The sequence below is a fragment of the Sciurus carolinensis genome, chromosome 11, assembly GCF_902686445.1.
Source record: "Sciurus carolinensis chromosome 11, mSciCar1.2, whole genome shotgun sequence".
Lineage (NCBI taxonomy): Eukaryota > Metazoa > Chordata > Mammalia > Rodentia > Sciuridae > Sciurus > Sciurus carolinensis.
The window spans coordinates 87,745,469-87,763,825 of NC_062223.1; the positions used below are offsets into that span (position 1 = coordinate 87,745,469).

The 18,357-nt window shown below is 35.5% G+C and overlaps 1 protein-coding gene across 1 annotated transcript in view; it reads left to right on the top strand.

Annotated features, from left to right (window-relative positions):
• Nucleotides 1-282: 282 nt before the first annotated feature.
• The window catches only part of Ccdc83 (coiled-coil domain containing 83), a 45,026-nt gene continuing 26,951 nt past the window's right edge, over nucleotides 283-18,357 (top strand). Inside the window, exons 1-2 of the mRNA XM_047518354.1 lie at nucleotides 283-377; nucleotides 5,601-5,685. Of these exons, the coding sequence (XP_047374310.1) occupies nucleotides 283-377; nucleotides 5,601-5,685 (180 nt within the window). The remainder of the gene's footprint in view (nucleotides 378-5,600; nucleotides 5,686-18,357) is intronic.

An 18,357-nucleotide genomic window follows, 5' to 3' on the forward strand; every position in this document is an offset into this window, starting at 1 on the left:
TTAGCGAGATTTGGATCAGGGTGGGTGGTAAGGTTGTTGCACTGGCTACATATGAAACTACCCAGACTCAAGAATCCAGTTGATTCATGATGTTCCAGTCTTGTGCTTGATGTTAGATCTGGGGACAAGGAAGCAGTTAGGATGACAAAACCAGTTTAAAATGAAGTCCTAGCAGTGCCTTATCTAGCATAAACACAAGTGGAGGAAAAAAATATCAAATTTATTCACTTTTCCTATGTCTCTTTGCTAAACAGATATGTTCCTTAATAACTAAGCAGAACAATGGAAAGCACAGGGAAAGCAAATAAAAAGGACATACAAGATGGGCCACCAAAGGATGGCAAATTGCCCATCAGTGAAGCGCTTCTTGACTACCAGTAAGTTTGTATTCTGAAATCAAAGTGTTGCTTTATTAAATATAATCATTGTTAAGACTTACATAACTCCAAATGGTAATGATGCACTAAACAAATGCCAACAAAATAGAGATGGATCAAAGGTTTAATTATACTGTTGTGCTATGCACACATTTTTAAAGGTTTTTAAAACTTCAAATATAACAGTTCAAGTCCTATATATGAAATAGCATTTGTATGGTTTGGCTCCCTCCATTGCTTAAGTGGTCACTCTCTCCTAGACATGCCACAGCTGGTTTACCTCTTAAAATGCAAAATGGAAGGGTTAGGGGACATTTGTAGACCAATAGGAGAGGACAATTCCCTTTACTTAACACTCCATTTCTTAGACATTTTGATTTATATTATACCTAAATGGCTACAGATCAAATCCAAATGATTTAGAATGATTTAATAAAGAGGACATTTCATAATGTCTCACTCCCAAGCACTAGAGATAAAACTAGAGGTGACATTTTTTGTTGATATTTTATTCCAATGAATAGGGAGAAATCCTTTCAGAGCTTGTGAACCTCAACATTTGGCACAGGGCAGTTGCTTCATGTGTTGTTAGGGAATTAATAAGTATCCGTCTTTTCTGAAATAAGACTGACATTCCTTCATTCATTTTCTCATTCAACAAGTACACGAGTGCTTATCATGTGAAAGGCAAGTGCTGGTACTGGAGAAGGACAATGAATAGGACCACCTGGTCCCGTTGACCTGATGCAGTATGGGAAACAAGCCTTTTATGTATATGTAAATATGCTGCTGTGAGGAAGGTACTGTGAAAACAAAGTGTCAGGTGCTGCTCAATGTTGGAACTAAAGGACTCGACCTAGTCAGAGGGATCTGAAAAAGCTCATGTAAGAAAGCCATGTTTGGGCTGATCTCTGGAAAATGAATACGTGTTTTGGAGAAAAAGCAGTGGAGAGAATGCTATGGAAAGACAGTAGGGTGAAAAGACCTTACCATTGTCCAGGAACCAAGAAGAAAGAGTGAGGGGGAGAAAGCCAGGGCAGACACCTGTGGTTTAAGCAAGGGAGACTAAGGAGACATGGGATTTAGAAATGGGAAGTCATTTATTGGAGGGGTATGAGGTTGAAAGTGGGGAACTTGTGACGCTAGTGACTAGGTCTTTGTTTAAGAGAATTGTTTTTAACAACATTCAGGGAAAATTCATCTTGTCCTCCTTGAGAGACTCCAAGTGTATTCATATGTCTTTTTTATTTTTTATTTTTTTAATAAGGCAGTGAGTCAAAGAGTCAGAACTCTTAAGACAGAAACATCCACTGGAAGGGGTTTTTAACAGTTCCCCTTTATTTTCTATCTGAGGTAACATTAAGTAATAACCAGTTATTATTAGTACTGAGTTTTCAACATACTGAAAACATCCTTTATCTCATTTTAGGAAAGGATACAAAATGTCAGACTCTGTGAACACAACCTGGTCTCTAATTTGCTCCCAGGGTTTATAGGGAGGACTTCCAGTTACAGCTGTTTCTCTCTCTTTGGGGTCAACCAGAGGCCAGTCTTTCTCCTCTTTAGCACAAGTTTATAAAGAGACCAAAATTGAAGAATTCTCATAATCTAGTGCAAGATATGAACTGAATGTCTCATGCCTTTGTTCTCTTTCGTTTGTTAAAACTTAGTAAATAATCTCATGGACTGAAACAGTCAAAGACTTGCTGTTCTATGCTCTGCTGTTGACAGATTACTCATTCCATGCATTCTCATGTAAGAGAACTTTTGTCATGTGACAAGTAGTCAAGCCACCTCCTCTCACCATCTAAGGAAGAATTGTCCAGGGGTCCTCTGGCGGCATCTTTTATTTCTCCATTCTATCTTATCTTCTAATGATGTAATAAGCACATAGTAGATAGTTGATTAATGGTTTTTGAGCAATTGAAATTTTAGAAATAATCTGAATAATAATGGTTTATTTTCTCCTTTATACTTGTTTTTCTACAATGAATGTGGACATAGATATAGAAATAGGTATGAATATAGTTGTGAGTAGAAAAAATCGATTAAAATAATGTTTTTCTTGAAAGTAAAGTTTATTTGGTTGTGTGATTTGGGGATTCTTGTTTTTATATTGAGCAAGCAGTTAGAATATTTGAGGTGAGGGGAAAATATGATAGGTAATTTCTGCTTGGCTCCTTCAACAAACTCTGAGTTCCTTAAAGACTGCATTTTATTCTATCTCTAGTACCTAGCATAACTACTACATAGTTTAAGCTTAGAGCTTAAACTACTTAAGCTACTGATGGGGGAGATATGAAAAGGAAAAGTTAAGATCGAATTGCACAAGGTGGCTAAGAATATGGAGTTCTGAAGCTAAGCCTTGATGCTTCCTGGCAAATCCATCTCTTCCCGGGAAAGTTGAAGTGGGTTCCAGAGAGACTCAACTCAGTGAGTCCTACAATAATTACCATGAGCTCCACAAGGGGACCAATGAAGCTGCCAAAACATTTAGGGCTTCTCAGAATTCCCGGAGGCCTGTTGATGCTGCTGCAACCGTCTGAATGATGCTCACCACTAAATGAACATTGAGACAAAGTCCTAGGCCATTTGCTTCTAGATGCTCTGAGGGTAGGGGTGGAAGTCTTAAGTGTCAAGTTGCTAGATGTGACAAATAAAATATATATAATACCAGATTAAGTTGGAATTTCAGATAAGCAACCAATAACTTTTTTTTTTTTTTTTTTTTTTTTTTTTTTTTACCTTAAGTATATCCCGTGCAATGTCTTGGATGGGGTTGGGTGTGGTCTCCAGCCTGTTCATTGCATGCTCAGTCATCACCAAATAAGGCTCTCAGCTCCAACCAGGAGTCAGCCTGTTAACAAACCCATCCAAAGACTCAGTCTCAACCAGTGGAGGCCACATCCTTGAGATTCATTTGCTTACCACACCCATACAGAGAAGTAGTAGTACATTTATAATGGCAGAAATTATGTAAGTAATTTGCACAAGTTTGTACAGGCTCAATTCAGATAACTTTTATTATACAGCACTTTAATTTTTCTCCTAAAATGTGTGAGATAGAGGAATTTCTTCACAATTTTTGCACACCTAAGCTTTAAATAAGAAGTAAAGGATGGCTTTTACTTAAGGCATGTTTTTTACTGTTGTGTGGAACCTAGTACCATAGTAGTTCTTTCCATTTACTGTCCTTTTCATGTCCTGATATTTTCCCCATAGTATGTATCACAATGTGTAAATAAAATATTTGTGTGCTTCCTTTTTTATTGAGTAGTAAACTGTAAAGGATCAGGAAGGTCTTGTTAAAAACTATCTCTAACACCCAAAGCAATGCTGGGCACTGGTGGCAGCTCACCAAATCTGTGATGCACATATGACTGCGTGAAAGGGAACACTGGTCAATATAAATTGTAGAATTTTGAAACTCAAAGGAACCACAGAGCTCATCTCCTTTAATCTTGTTTACAGAAGTGCAAGTCAAAGCCTAAATACATTGTTTCCTTCGGCAGTTACTGGAAAACCAGGACTAAAATCCAAGTTTTATGGTATTGAAATGCAGTTTTTTGCCACTAAAGGATTTGTTGTTTGTTTTTACATTACATTTATTTTTCTACTAAGTATACAATGTCACAAATATAAATGATACTTAAGAGAGAAGACTGATAGGATGTCAGATTTAGATTCAATAGGAATTTATAAGTATTTTATTCTAGAAACATTTACATATGATTTCTTATTTTAATCCTCACAATAATATGTAGAACTGGGTATTGCTGTCATTATTTAACAGTTTGGAAATTTAGGCCCAGAGAATGGACTTTCCTGTGATCAAGTATGTAAAATGTGGTAAGGACAAGATATAATACCAGAGCACCTCATTCTTTAATCACTTCTCTGTCCACTACATGAGAGGTGTAAGAACCCAGAAACCACTCTGACATGGGAACTCACATAGGAGGGTTTATTAAGCAAACAGTGTCTCCCTGCAGGGTAAGAGAGAAAATGAGAGGGGGCGGGGAGGAGAGAGAGAGAGAGAGAGAGAGAGAGAAGCGAGGAGAGAGAGAGAAGCGAGGAGAGAGAAAGAAAGTGAGTAGGAGAGAGAAAGCATGAATGTGAGAAGAGAGAGAAAGAAAATGGCAGGGAGCTATCCTTAAGCAAATTCCGCGGGCTAACGGGGCCAATAATGGAGAAGGATACTTGCAAGCTGACTGATGAAACAATAGCTAGCTAGGATGTTCACAGACTGACAAGATACTGGGAGGCAGGGAAATGACTGCACCATAAAGGGTGGGGAGCAGCTTTATATTATATTACAAGAGGCACTCTGGTTTTGCTTTTGTTTTTCTTTGATTGGAGGTAAGGAACTTAGATGAAGCTATTGTGTTGCCTTATTTTGGTTTAAGATTTAAAGTTAAGATTTACTAGATAATGGTGATATAGAGATATACTAACACTTCAGACAGCCTGTTCTAAAGTTTTCCTGCTCTTTCCCCCTTCTTTTTCATACTGAAGATATACTCAACAAACACTTATTGGGGTTTTAAAGAAATGTCTTTGTTCCAGGAAAGAAGCTTTTATTATTTCTAGATGAGATAGAGCACTAATGAACTTGATCCAATAGGCACGCCTAGATTATCTTAGTATTTCAAGATGTGCTTACCCTGAAGCATGTCATATTATCTGAATGTTTTAGGGATTCTAGAAAGCATGTTTTCTGTGCCCTTTGTTTTCTTTAAACTGAATTATTTATAGATAATTAGAAAGTATAAAATTACATCCATGAAACATGAACAGTGATTAATTCTTTTTTTGAGAAACATCCTTGAAGTTAAAGAATTAAATAGATTCAAAATCCAGAATGGTTTAGGAAATGTTCTTATTCTGAAATGGGTTCTTTTTTTTTTTTTTTAATATTGAACCCAGGGGTGCTTTACCACTGAGCTACATCCCAAACCCTTTTTATTGTTTATTTTGAGGCAGGGTTTTACTAAGTTACTTAGGGTTTTGCTCAGTTGCTGAGACTGGCCTTGAGCCTGCAATTCTCCTACCTCAGCCTGGCAAGTCACTGGGATTACAGGCATATGCCACTGCACCCAGCCCTAATTGGGCTTTTGTAATATATTTAATTACTCAAATTCAAATAATTTAATTTTAATTTTTTTTCTCATTTTTCCCCAAAGATAAATAATTATAGCACATCTTATTTTTGTTTATTTTCAGTCGTCAAATAAAGGAAAGTGCAGTAGAACGATTCATGTTTCAAATAAAGAAGCTTAGGGAAAAGAACCAAAAGTATCATGAAAGGGTGAGTATAAAACTTAGAGCTAGCTTCATGTAGTTACTAAACATGTGCATGTGGGCCATGAAAAATCGTGAATTATGATGAAATACATCCTAGGAAATTATCTTCTTCAAGGCTTGGGATTGATTGACTTATAATTCATGTAAGTTCTTTGTGTATGTGAGAGAAGAGGGTTCCTATCGTATTGATTATAATGTCAGCTTAATTATGTTATTTAGATCATAAGGACAATAGTTTAAAATTTTAAAGCTTTCAAAGCACATTTACCTTTTGACTTCTTATTTAATAAAACTATGAAACAGTGTTTCTCTATTTTCAATATCTGAACCTTTTAGATTTTCAGTGTGCCTACGTAAATACCTTTTAAAAAGTACAATTTTGATTGTTAAAATGACTAATTGAACATTTAAGGTGACATTATTTTTATAAATTAGATTAAAATGAATATCAAAGGGGTTCTAGATATGTCTATCAAGACTAAAGATCAACAGAAATAAGGTTTGGAAGTAGCAAATGATAATTAGCACAACTTCTTCCTCAGGGTATCTCATGAATGAGGAAATACTAAGGGTAACACCATTTACATATTTATTTTTTTATAGAATGAAACTTCCACAGTTAACTGTTTGTTTGGCTTTTGTTTACAAAGGCTATTTCTTCAAATTTTAATGGAATCTGAAGTCAGAGACATAGACCTGAACTTACATTGTGACTGTACAGCTTACCTGTGATACCTTTTTAGGCAAAGTTGCTGTGAACCTCAATTTCCCTCTTGTGAAATAGGGATTCCTCTTTCTCCCACAGGGTTAATTTTATCAGACATTCAGCAAATGTTTATTGGACAAGTCCTGGTGGTGATAAAAGTATGTTTCTGATACTGTCACAATTCTCTAGGATCAGTATCTTTTATTTATTTTTTTTGCAGGGTGGGGCATGCCAGGTATTGAACCCAGGGCTGCTTAACCACCAAGCCTCATCCCAACCCTTTTATTTTATTTTATTATTATTATTATTATTATTATTATTATTATTATTGCAGTGCTGGGGTTTGAACCCAGGGCCTTGTGCTTATGAGGCAAGCACTCTATCAACTGAGCTATATCCCCTGTCCCTTATTTTATTTTATTGAGACAGGGTCTCACTGAGTTAGAGCTTAGCACCTTGCTTTTGCTGAGGATAGCTTTGAATTTGTAATCCTCCTGCCTCATCCTCCCAAGCCACTGGAATTATAGGCATTCGCCACCACATCTGGCAAGGATCAGTATTTCTAATAGGGACTAAAACAGAAATGGATCTATGGCTAAAGGTGGAGAGGAAAAATCTGACCTGGATACTTGGATACAGGTTCCACATATGAGATCCATAGCACAAAGAGAGAGCTGCCATCGAGAGATCAATGCACATCCTCTAGTGGTCAGCACTGGGACCCCTAAGATAGGACTAGGTTATGAAAAGTACAACAGATCAGGGCCTAGTAATCTCTTTCCCCATTGGCCCATCATTTAGAGGGTTAAAGAGTTAAAGTTCTTGTTTCCAAGATTAGCTCACCAAAGTGTGCACATTAGAAGACCAAGTAGTGAGGAGCAAGGAGAGAGAGCCTCTAACTCCAACTGTATGTATCTGAATGTCTTCATTTCTTTCCACTTATGTGGCTGGTATCCTAATCTAAGACACCATCATCTCTTGCCCATCCTTCCCCTTCCACAGTGCAACCAGAATTACCCTTTGAATACTGTAAATCTTCCAGTGCTTAAAACCCTTGAGTGACTTCCAATGGTACAGAAAATAAAATCTATCAACCTTACTAAAAGACTTCTTCAGGGCCCTGGAAAAACCCAACCCCTGTTCACCTCTCCAGCCTTATCTCCAGTTGATCCACCCTTTGCTCATGATTGCTTCTTTTAAATCTTGGAAAAGCAATCTCTTTTTCATTGTCTTATGCTGCCTCTTCTTCCTGGTATGCTTTTCTCTTGGCTAGCACCTCTTCATTTCCCTGAACTATTGTATAAAAATATACCTCCATTATTAAATTGAAAGCTCTTTAAGCAGCAGCAATCAATAAAACAACATGAGTAGGCTTGCACATGTATTTGTTGAGTTGATGTATGCTAACAACAATGAAAGGTAAATTTTTTTGAGGTCACAGATATTTAAATTAAATATGGTGGATTAGCAAGATATATTTTTTCTTTGCAGTTATGTCAAAATCAAAATGCCCTTCTGTTATGGTTTGGATAGGAGGTATCCCCCAAAAGGTCATGTGTGAAACAGTGCAAGAATGTTCAGAGGTGAAACAATCAGATTATGAGAGCTATAACCTAATCAGTGGATTAACCCACTTGAATGGATTAACTGAATGGTAATTGTAGGCAGGTAGGGTGTGACTTGAGGAAATAGATCACCGGTTGTGCCTTTGGGGTTTATATTTTGTCCCTGGTGAGCAGAGCTCTCTGTTTCCTAGCTGTCATGAACTGAGCATCTTTCCTCCTTTGTTCCCTTCTGCCATGTTTTGCCTCATCTTAGGCCCAGAGCTATGTAGTCAGCTGACCACAGACTGAACCTCTGAAACAGTGAGCCAAATAAACTTTACTTCCTCTAAGTTGTTCTTTCAGGTATGTTGGTCCAGCAACACAAAGCTGACTAAGACACCTTTTCTCATCCTATCATCTCTTCCTATGTGTACTTAGTTTGTATTATTACCTTGTTTATTATCTTTTTTCCTTCCATTTGCATTCATTGCTACGCTCACTTTAAACATTTTATAGTTCTATGAATTGTGTTTACTTCCTTACCTTCCCAATTCATTCTTTCACTCCTACTATTCCACCACAACTGCTCGTAAAAGTTATTAATGTCCAATCAGCCAGATCCAATGAATGCATTCCTTCAGCAGTCACTCTATCTTAAAACTCTTTTCTTCTTGGAGTTCTGGGACCTGCCTCTCTGACCATTTCTTCTTGTTTTTTATTTGTTGCTCTTTTTCTGAACCCATTACTCAATCACGGTATTTACCAGGGTTCTGATCTCAAAGCTTTTCCTTCACTATATGCTCACCTTGGGTGATCTCACTTAATATCATGCTTCAAATACCATCTATTTAGTATTAATTTACATATAATATGTATATTTTTATACATATAAATAACTTCATAATACTATGCACTAAAAAATTAAGTGTATAGTATACAAAATTAATCATATACAAAATTAAATGAATAAAGTCTCTAGTTCAGTTAATAACATATCAGTTTCCTGAGTTTTTTTTAAGATACTACAGCTATATAAGATGTTTCATTGGGGAAAGTTGGGCAAATAGTAGATTAGAATTCTGTACTATTTAGGTACTTTTTTGGGGAGATTATATCTATTTTAATTAGTTTTTTTATTGGTGCACTATAATTATACATAATAGTGGGATTCATTGTGACATATTTATACATGCACATAATGTAATTTGGTCAATATGCAATTTTACTGTAGTTCTTTTGAGTCTTAAAAAGTTGAAAGGGTAAGCTCATGAGATGGCCTTATATGAAAACCAATCAATTCTTTTTTTTTTTTCTTGGCAACTTATTTATGGAATATGTTTTTTTCATATTGTAACATGATAATTATTTTATCTTAAAATTATTTGCTTTGCTTTGTAGAATAAACTTATTTTTAGCATGTTGGCATAGTACATCTAAATTTTGTTTTTATATTGTTCAAAGTAATTTTTCAGACATTAAATTCTGTAACATGTTGTCAGACACATTCTCCTTCCATTTGAAATTCATATGGGATTTGAAAAGTTTAATATAAATGTTATTAAATTTATATGTAACAAAATATCTAATAAAATTTATGGAGCATTCAGTAACATTTTTCAAACATGTAATGCTCTTTCAATTTACAAATGAAAAAATAAGAGGCTTGAAAACAATGGTCATTGTGTTAAATTTCAATTTAGGGGAACTGGATTCACTTTGAGAATATTTTGCCAAATATGGAAAATAAAAGGAAAATTTCTTTGTACATATACATATTTTATGAATCTTAGATAGTGGGTTTTTTTTTTCTTCTTTCTCTTTCTCAATGCTGGAGATTGAACCCAGGGCCCTGCCCATACTCAGCACTGCCCTGTTGCTGAGTTCTTCCCCCAACCCCTGTGCAGTGGTTTCTAAATAAGCACCGTCTTTGGAAAATGTTGTTGTATATATCATGGTAAATATTTTTTTAAGCTGGAATTGAATTTAGAGGCCATTGTTACTTTACTAAATTTAAGTAAAATCAGATATGTTTACTTAGTTTTCAAAACATACATGACAGGAATTTTCCACTTGTACAAAAATAAGTGGAAAAGTCCATATTTAGAAAAGTATTAGCAGAGTAGTAGTTTGGCAAAGGATATTTCCATTGCTCTCATTTAGGTTTCTACCAATATTTTATTTTAAAATAAACATGTCAACTCGACTCAAAGTAATTCAATTTAGTTATGAGTAAAAAACATGAATATTTCATTCAAGAAAATGGAGTATCTAAAAATTGGTTAAAGAGTAATACATTGTGTATTTTTCAGTTGTTAATGTGATTGACTCACTTTTAAAAATTAAACCTTTTGAGATAATTAAAAAGCATACAGTTATAAAAAATACACAGAATGACCTTTGTATCCATTATCTAGTTTCCTATAATATATTACAAAACTATAGTACAATATCACAACTAGAATATTGAATATTGATATTCTATTGATATTTATGTATATGTGTATATATATATATGTGTGCGTATATATACATAAAATGAAGTTTATTCAGCCATAAAGAAAAAGTGAAATTGTCATTTACTGGAAAATGGATGGAACTAGAGACCATTATGTTAAATGAAGTAAGTCACACTCAGAAGGTCCAGGGTCACGTGTTTTCTTTCATATGCAGAAGTTAAAGAGGAAAAAGGAGAAGAAAGGTGGGGGCATAGCTCTTGGAAATCAAAGGAGATTTGTTACATTGTGCATGTAAGAATTTTTTTAGCAAAATGTTTTTTATCTATACTTTGATGTAAATTCTTTATTTATATATATTTTATTTGTTCTAATTAGTTATACATGACAGTCAAATGCATTTTGACACATCATACATGAATGGAGTATAATATCTCATTTGTCTGATTGTATATGATGTAGAGTTGCATGTAAGAATATTTAACAACAAATTACATAATTATATACAATTATGTACAATATAAATGCACCAATAAAAAATGTGGGGATAAAAACATTTCCATCACCAGGAGTGTTCTCTGTGCTGCCCTTTTATAGCCATTCCCTTCTCTCTCAATTCTACTCCTTCATTAACCCTTGGCAACCATTAATCTAGTCTCAATTTTTATTATTTTTAATTTCAAGAATATTATATAAATGGAATCATACAGTTAAGAAACCATTTGGGATTGGCTTTATCATTCATCAAAATTCTCTTGAGGTTAATCCAGATTGTTTTGTGTATCATGCTTGGTTCCTTTTGATTGCTGACTAGTCTTCCATAATATGCATGATTCACAGTTTGCTTAACCACTCAACTGGAGGACATTGGAGCATTTCCAGATTGGCTATTACACATAAAGCTAATAAACACATTCAAGTGCAGATATTTATGTGAACATACATCCTCATTTCTTTGGACCAAATGCCCAGAATTTAAGTTACCAGTTAGTATGTTAGTTACATGTTACTTTTTAAAGTACTGCTAAACTTTTTCAGAATGACTATACCATTTTACATTCCCAGAAGCAATATACCAATGAACCAATTTCTCCTCATCCTCAGCAGAGTTCAGTGATGTCACATGTATTTTAGCCATTCTGATAGGTGGGTTGTGAAATTGCATTGAAGCTTTAATTTCTGTTTACATAATGGATAAAGATGTTGGACATCTTTTCATGTGCTTATTTTGCTAACTATATATCATCTTTGGTGATATTTATTTTCATGTTTTTTTGTCAATTTTCTAATTGGAATTTTTTACTATTGTTTTCCAAATGCATATATAAATATATATACACACATATAAATAATACATGTATTATTTGTGTGTATGTTTATGTGTACGTGTGTGAGAGAGATAAAGAAAGAGAGGGTCTTCTAAATAACAATCCCTTGTTAGATGTGTTATTTGAAAATATTTTTCCCTTTCTACATTTTCCCCTCCTTAATGGGGACTGAACTCAGGGCTTTGCACTTACTAGGCAAGTGCTCTACTACTGAGATATACACCCAACCCCTTCAAATATTTTCTCTCAGACAATAGCTTGTCTTTTATTCTTATAAAAGAATAAAAAGTTTTGGGGCTGGGGTTGTGGCTCAGTGGTAGAGCACCCACCTAGCACATGTGAGGCCTTGGGTTCCATCCTCAGCACCACATAAAAATACAATAAAGATATTGTGTCCACCTACAACTAAAAAATATTTTTAAAAAAGAATAAAAATTTTTAATGAAGTCTAATTTGTCAATATTTCTTTTTATAGATCATGCTTTTGGTGACAAGTTAAAAAACCCTTTGCCTAGCCCTAGATCCCAACGATTTTCCACTATGTTTTATTCTTAAGTTTTTATAGTTTCACCTTTTACATTTAAGTCATGGTCCATTTTGAGTTTGTTTTGCATGAGGTGTGAAACTGAGATCAAGGTATTTGGTTTTCTGTTTGTTTGTTTTTTTGCCTAAAAATGTCCAATTGTTCCAGTACTGTTGTTTGATAAAGCTATATTTCCTCCATTGAACTGCTCATACGCCTTTGTCAAAAATTCAGTTTGGCTGAGAATCAGTCTGTTCCTGGCTTTTCTTAGTTGGTAGACTTTTGATGGTGTTTTCAATTTCATTGCTTGAAATTGATCTGTTTAAATTGTGTATGACCTCCTGATTCAGTTTGGGTAGGTCATATGTCTCTAGAAGTTTGTTGATGTCTTCAAGATTTTATATTTTACTTGAGTATAAATTTTCAAAATAGTTTCTGATTACCTTCAGTATTTCAGTAGTGTCCATCATATTAATTTTTTAATTACAACTTTTAGTAATTTGGGTTTTCTCCCTCCTCTTCTTTAGTGTGGCTAAGGGTTTATCAATTTTAGTTTTTCAAAGAACCAACTTTTAGTTTTATCAATTTTTTGAGTTGTTTCTTTTGTTTCAATTTCATTTATTTCAGCTCTTATTTTAATTATTCCCTGTGTTCTACTGCTTTTGGTGTTGATTTGTTCTTCTTTTTCTAGGGCTTTGAGATGTAATGTTATTTATTTGGCTTTTTTTTTTGCATTTTAAATATTTGTTCTAATTAGTTACACATAATAGTAGAATGCATTTTGACACATCATACATAAATGGAGTATAACTTCTCATTCTTCTGGTTGTACATCATGTAGAGTTACACTGGTTGTGTAATCATAAATGCACATAGGGTAATGTATTTTCTATTCTTTTAATAAAGGAACTCAATACAATGAACTTGCTCTTTGAACTGGCTTCATAATGTCCCAGAGATTTTGACATGTTGTGTCACTATTCTCATTTACCTCTAAATGTTTTTTCATTTCATCCTGGATTTCCTCTGCTATTCATTGGTCATTCAATAGCATTTATTTAGTCTCCATGTGTTAGAGTAGCTTCTATTTTTAATTTTATCATTGATTTCTAACTTCATTCTATTATGATCTGATAGAATGCAAGGTATTATCTCTTATTTTTGGTATTTTCTATGAGTTGGTTTGTGGCAAAAGATATGGTCTGTTTTACAGAATGATCTGTTGTGCTGCTGAGAAAAAAGTATATTCGATCATTGATGAATGAAATCCTCTAGATATGACTGTTCAGACTAAATTATTGATTGTGTTATTTAGTTCTATAGTTTTTTTGTTCAGTTTTCGTTTGGAGGATCTATCCAGTGGTGAGAGAGGTGTGTGAAAGTCACCCAGTATTATTGTGTTGTGGTCTGTTTGATTCTTGAAATTGAGAAGGGTTTGTTTGATATACATAGATGCTCCATTGTTTGGGGCATAAATATTTATAATTGTTATGTCTTGTTGATGTTTAATTCCTTTAAGCAGTATGAAATGTCCTTCTTGTTTTCTTCTGATTAACTTGGCTTGAAGTCCACTTTATCTGATATGAGGATGGAAACCCCTGCTTATTTATACAACCCGTGTGAGTGATATGTTTTTTCCCAACCTTTCACCTTCAGTCTGTGGATGTCTTTGCCTATGAGATGAGTCTCTTGGAGGCAGCATAGTGTTGGGTCTTGGTTTTTAATCCAATCTGCCAGTATATGTCCTCTTTTTTTTTTTTTTTTTTTTTTTTGCTGTACTGGGGATCAAACCCAGGGCCTGTGCTTGCAAGGCAAGCACTCTATGAACTGAGCCATCTCCCCAACCCAGTATATGTCTTTTGATTGATGAGTTTAGGCCATTTACATTCAAGGTTATTATTGAGGTATGATTTGTATTCCCAGTCATTTTGGTTTACTTCTGGTTTTTAATTTGTATTAGTTTCTCCTTTAAAAATTTTTTTTCTGCTGTTGTAGATGGACAGAATGCCTTTGTTTTTATTTTTGTGTGTTGCTAAGGATTTAACCCAGTGCCTCACATTTGCTAAGCCACTAAGCTACAGCGCCAACCCTTAGTTTCTCCTTTGACTATTCCTTTAGTGTAGTTCCTCCCTTTGCTAGTTTTCACTTTTTTAAAAATTTCATCTTCATGGACTATTTTGCTGAGAATATTCTGTAGTGCAGGCTTTCTAGTTGTGAATCCTTTTGTTTATCTTGGAAGGATTTTTTTATCTTCAAATCTGAAGCTTAATTTTGCTGGATATAGGATTCTTGGTTGGCATCCATTTTCTTTCAGAGCTTGGAATATATTATTCCAAGATCTCCTAGCTTTGAGGGTCTGGGTTGAGAAATCAGCTGAGATCTGGATCGGTTTCCCCCTAAATGTAATCTGACATTTTTCTCTGTCAGCCTTTACATTTCTATCCTTATTCTGTACGTGAGGCATTTTTATAAGAATGTGTCTTGGTGTGGGTCTGTTGTAATTTTGTACATTTGGGGTCTGTAAACCTGTATTTGATTTTCCATTTCATTCTTTAAGTTTGGGGAATTTCCTGATATTATTTCATTGAAAAGATTATGTATTCCTTTGATTTGTATCCCTGCACCTTCATCTATCCTGATAAATCTTAAATTTGGTCTTTCCACGTTATCCCATATTTTGTGGAAGTTCTGTTCATGTTCTCTTAACATCTTTTCTCCATAGTCAACTTTATTTTCAAGATTATATATTTTGTCTTCATTGCCTGAAGTTCTGTGTTCCAAGTGTCTAATCTGTTGGTGATACTTTCCATTGAATTTTTAATTTGGTTCATTGATTTCTTCACTTTGGGGATTTCTGCTTGATTTCTTTTCAGAATCTCTATCTCTTTATTGAAGCAATCTTTCACCTCCTGAGTTTTATCTGATTTCACTCCTTACATCATCCTTTACCTAGCAGACCAGTTTTAATGATGTACATTCTAAACTCCTCCTCTGACATTTCTTCCACTGTGATATCAATTGATTCTATTATTGGTGCATCTTGGTTTATTTGGGACAATTTGTTCCCTTGCTTTGTCATGCTGTTTGTGTGCCTACCCAGCCATCAGTGTGGATCTGAAGGTTTCTATTACCTCACTTTTAAGGGGGAGACAAATAATAACAGCAGCCAATACAAACAATATACAGCCTTAATTCAAATAGCTCCTACTACAACATCTACAGTTTTGTTGCAATAAACAGAAATGGTGTGTTCAGTTATTGCCTATAATAAAAACAGTAAGTTTGCAAAAAGGTTAACAATTTCAAATGGTGGACAAAGAGAAAACAGAAGTGGTGTAAGATGTGATGTTTATGAGGCAGGAGAATATGGAAATAAAAAAAGTTATAGGAAGAGTGAAAGAGGGAATAACAAAAGCTGGCTCTTAGCAGGAGAAAAGAGAGAAGGAGAATCAAGGGAAACAGATAAGTGAGAGAAAAATATATATAAAATAAAATTTTTAAAATTAAAATTAGAAAGAAAAAAGTATAAATAAAAGAATACAAGACTGAAATATACTAATCAGCTATCCCAATCATTAATAAACTGATGAATAAAAAATAATTGGTTTCAAAAATAGTAAAATATGAGAGAAAAAATAAAAAGAAAAGAAAAAAAGGATCTTGATGAAAAATTGTTTCTGTTGGAGTTCAAAAGTTTCTCAGCTTCCCTTCTTAGCAGTTAGGTGAGGTTATCTGGAGTTTGAAGTTTGCTTCACTCTCAGGGTGGGTGGGGTTGCTAGGGTGAGAGGGTTAATCCTGAATGTAAAACTCCTGGAGGTGGGATATAGGCTAAGTATGCTCCAGCCCTTTGCTGAATGCCAACTGGTCTGGAGATTTTAAGACAGTGCACCTCTAGGAGTTGCCAGTCCATACTGGAAGACTGCACCCCAAGAATCTTCTTTGGGTTCCACTCATGTGGTGTAGGAGCCTGTTCTTAACCCACAATTCCTGGCCTCTGATTCAGTCTCCAAACTTAATCTCTCCAGCCCTCACCCTTTCAAATTCCCAGTTAGGCACTTCTCTCCCAGACAGTCCTGAGGGCTGGGCACCAGGACCTGCAGGTCAGTCATGAAGCTGTGTGCTGGACCCAGTGAGTCTGGAGGCTAAGCAGTGTGTGGGGCAAGTTGAGGCCCAGTTGTTCTCTGTCGGGTGGGATCCATGGTCTGGCCGAGAAGTTGTGAACAATGGGCTAGGTTGAGGACCAGGGAGGGGTCGGGAGACTGGGAACTGGGGAGTTGGAGGGCCCTATTGGGTGCCCAACTGATGCTGGACCTAGTGGGACCCAGGACTGGTGGATGCTGGCCTGGGGAGGGAGTTGGGGACTAGGTTGGTGCCAGAATCTGGTGAGTGCCAGCCCAAGTAGGTCCTGGGGACCTGGTGGGTGCCAGACTGGTTGACTGGGCGAGCTAAGAACAAAATGCCCTCATATCCTTTTCCAAACTTCTGACTCTGACCCACCGCCCCATTAATCCCTGCAAACCTCAGGACTCCAGAGCTGGGAAAGCCTGGCTTTCTCCAGCCTCTTTAACCTTTGTTCCCCTGGGCAAAATGCTCCCAGTTTCTGACTTTCCATGCTGACCTAGCTGCAAACTCAGGGATCTGGGTTTCCAGTTTCTTTAGGTTCTGCCATGCTACAGTCCCAAGATGGCTCCTGAATTGGCTTTCAGTGGATGACTCATAAACTCTGGTGGAGAGGTTTTTATTATATCTGATTAATGAGTCAAACAGTCTCTGATTGGGCTGAGATAGACTACCCCTCCAGTCTCAGAATTTTTTACTCTAGGCCTCGGGGAGACGTGGTATTCTTGCTGTTTGAGTTCTGGGTAGCCAAGCTAAGAGAAATGCTGCCTCATGCTAATCTGTCATCTTTGAGCCCCTCTTCTTGCTGTCTTTTGACAAAGGATAACCGTCACTGTATTTGTGGCCTACTCTAATCTAGTATGACTTTCTCTGAGCTACTTATACTTGCCAAAACTATTTCTAATAGAGTCACATTCTGAAGTTTGGCTTGGCATGAATTTGGGGGGGGGTCTATTAATACCTACATCAGCATATAAGTTTCCAATTGTTACATCTTCTTGATAGTTTCACTCTTTTATTTTTACATAATAGCCTTATGCATCAGTAACCTATATTTTTTATAAAGTCTATTTTGTCTTGTTAGCATAGTCTTTCCAGCTCTCTTTGGGTTACATGTTTGTATGGTACATTTTAAATCTATAAACTTTCAGTCTAGCCTGGCACAGTAGCATATGCCTGTAATCCCAACAATTTGGAAGTCTGAGGCAGAAGGATCACAAATTTGAGGCCAACCTTGGCAACTTAGCAAGGTCTTAAGCAACTTAGTGAGAATATATCTCAAAATAAATAAAAAGGGCTAGGGATATAGCTCAGTGATAAAGCACCCCTAGGTTCAATGCTTAGTACCAAACACAAAAACAAAAACAAAACAATAAATCAGATGGGAGAAGAATAACAAAAAATACATTCATTCTGTCTTTCATATTTGCCTATGTAGTTGCTTTTATTGCTGTTCTTATTTTTTTCTCATGGATTCAAATAACTGTCTAGTATCCTTCATAATGAAGTGAAGGACACACTTTAGAAATTATTGTAGGGTAGGTTTGCTTATGATCTCCTCAGGTTTTGTTTACTTGCATATACATAATAAGATAGCAAGGGCAAGAATAAACTAGGTTGATAAAATAAGCAACTTAGGAGCATGGATGAGCTATCCACAAGGACCTGGTCCATATTTCAAGTATGAAATTTTTGAATGGTAAGCAAACTTCTCTCTAAATAAAAGAGGATTAGTATTATTCATGAGAAAAGCAAAGAATAATATAAATTCTACAGTTTATATTTCAAATACTATTTTTCTGTTTTATTCATTAATGTAGTCCTAGTGCCCAGCATACCACCTGGCATGTGGTAGATGAATAAATGAACAAGGAATGCTAGAGAAGACCAGTGTTGCTGGAAGATTGAAACAAAAAATTGACCTCTGAGGTTTAGCTTTAATGTTCATGAATTCTCTGATAGGATGGTACACTGGTAGATTAATAGCACAATGTTTAAAATGT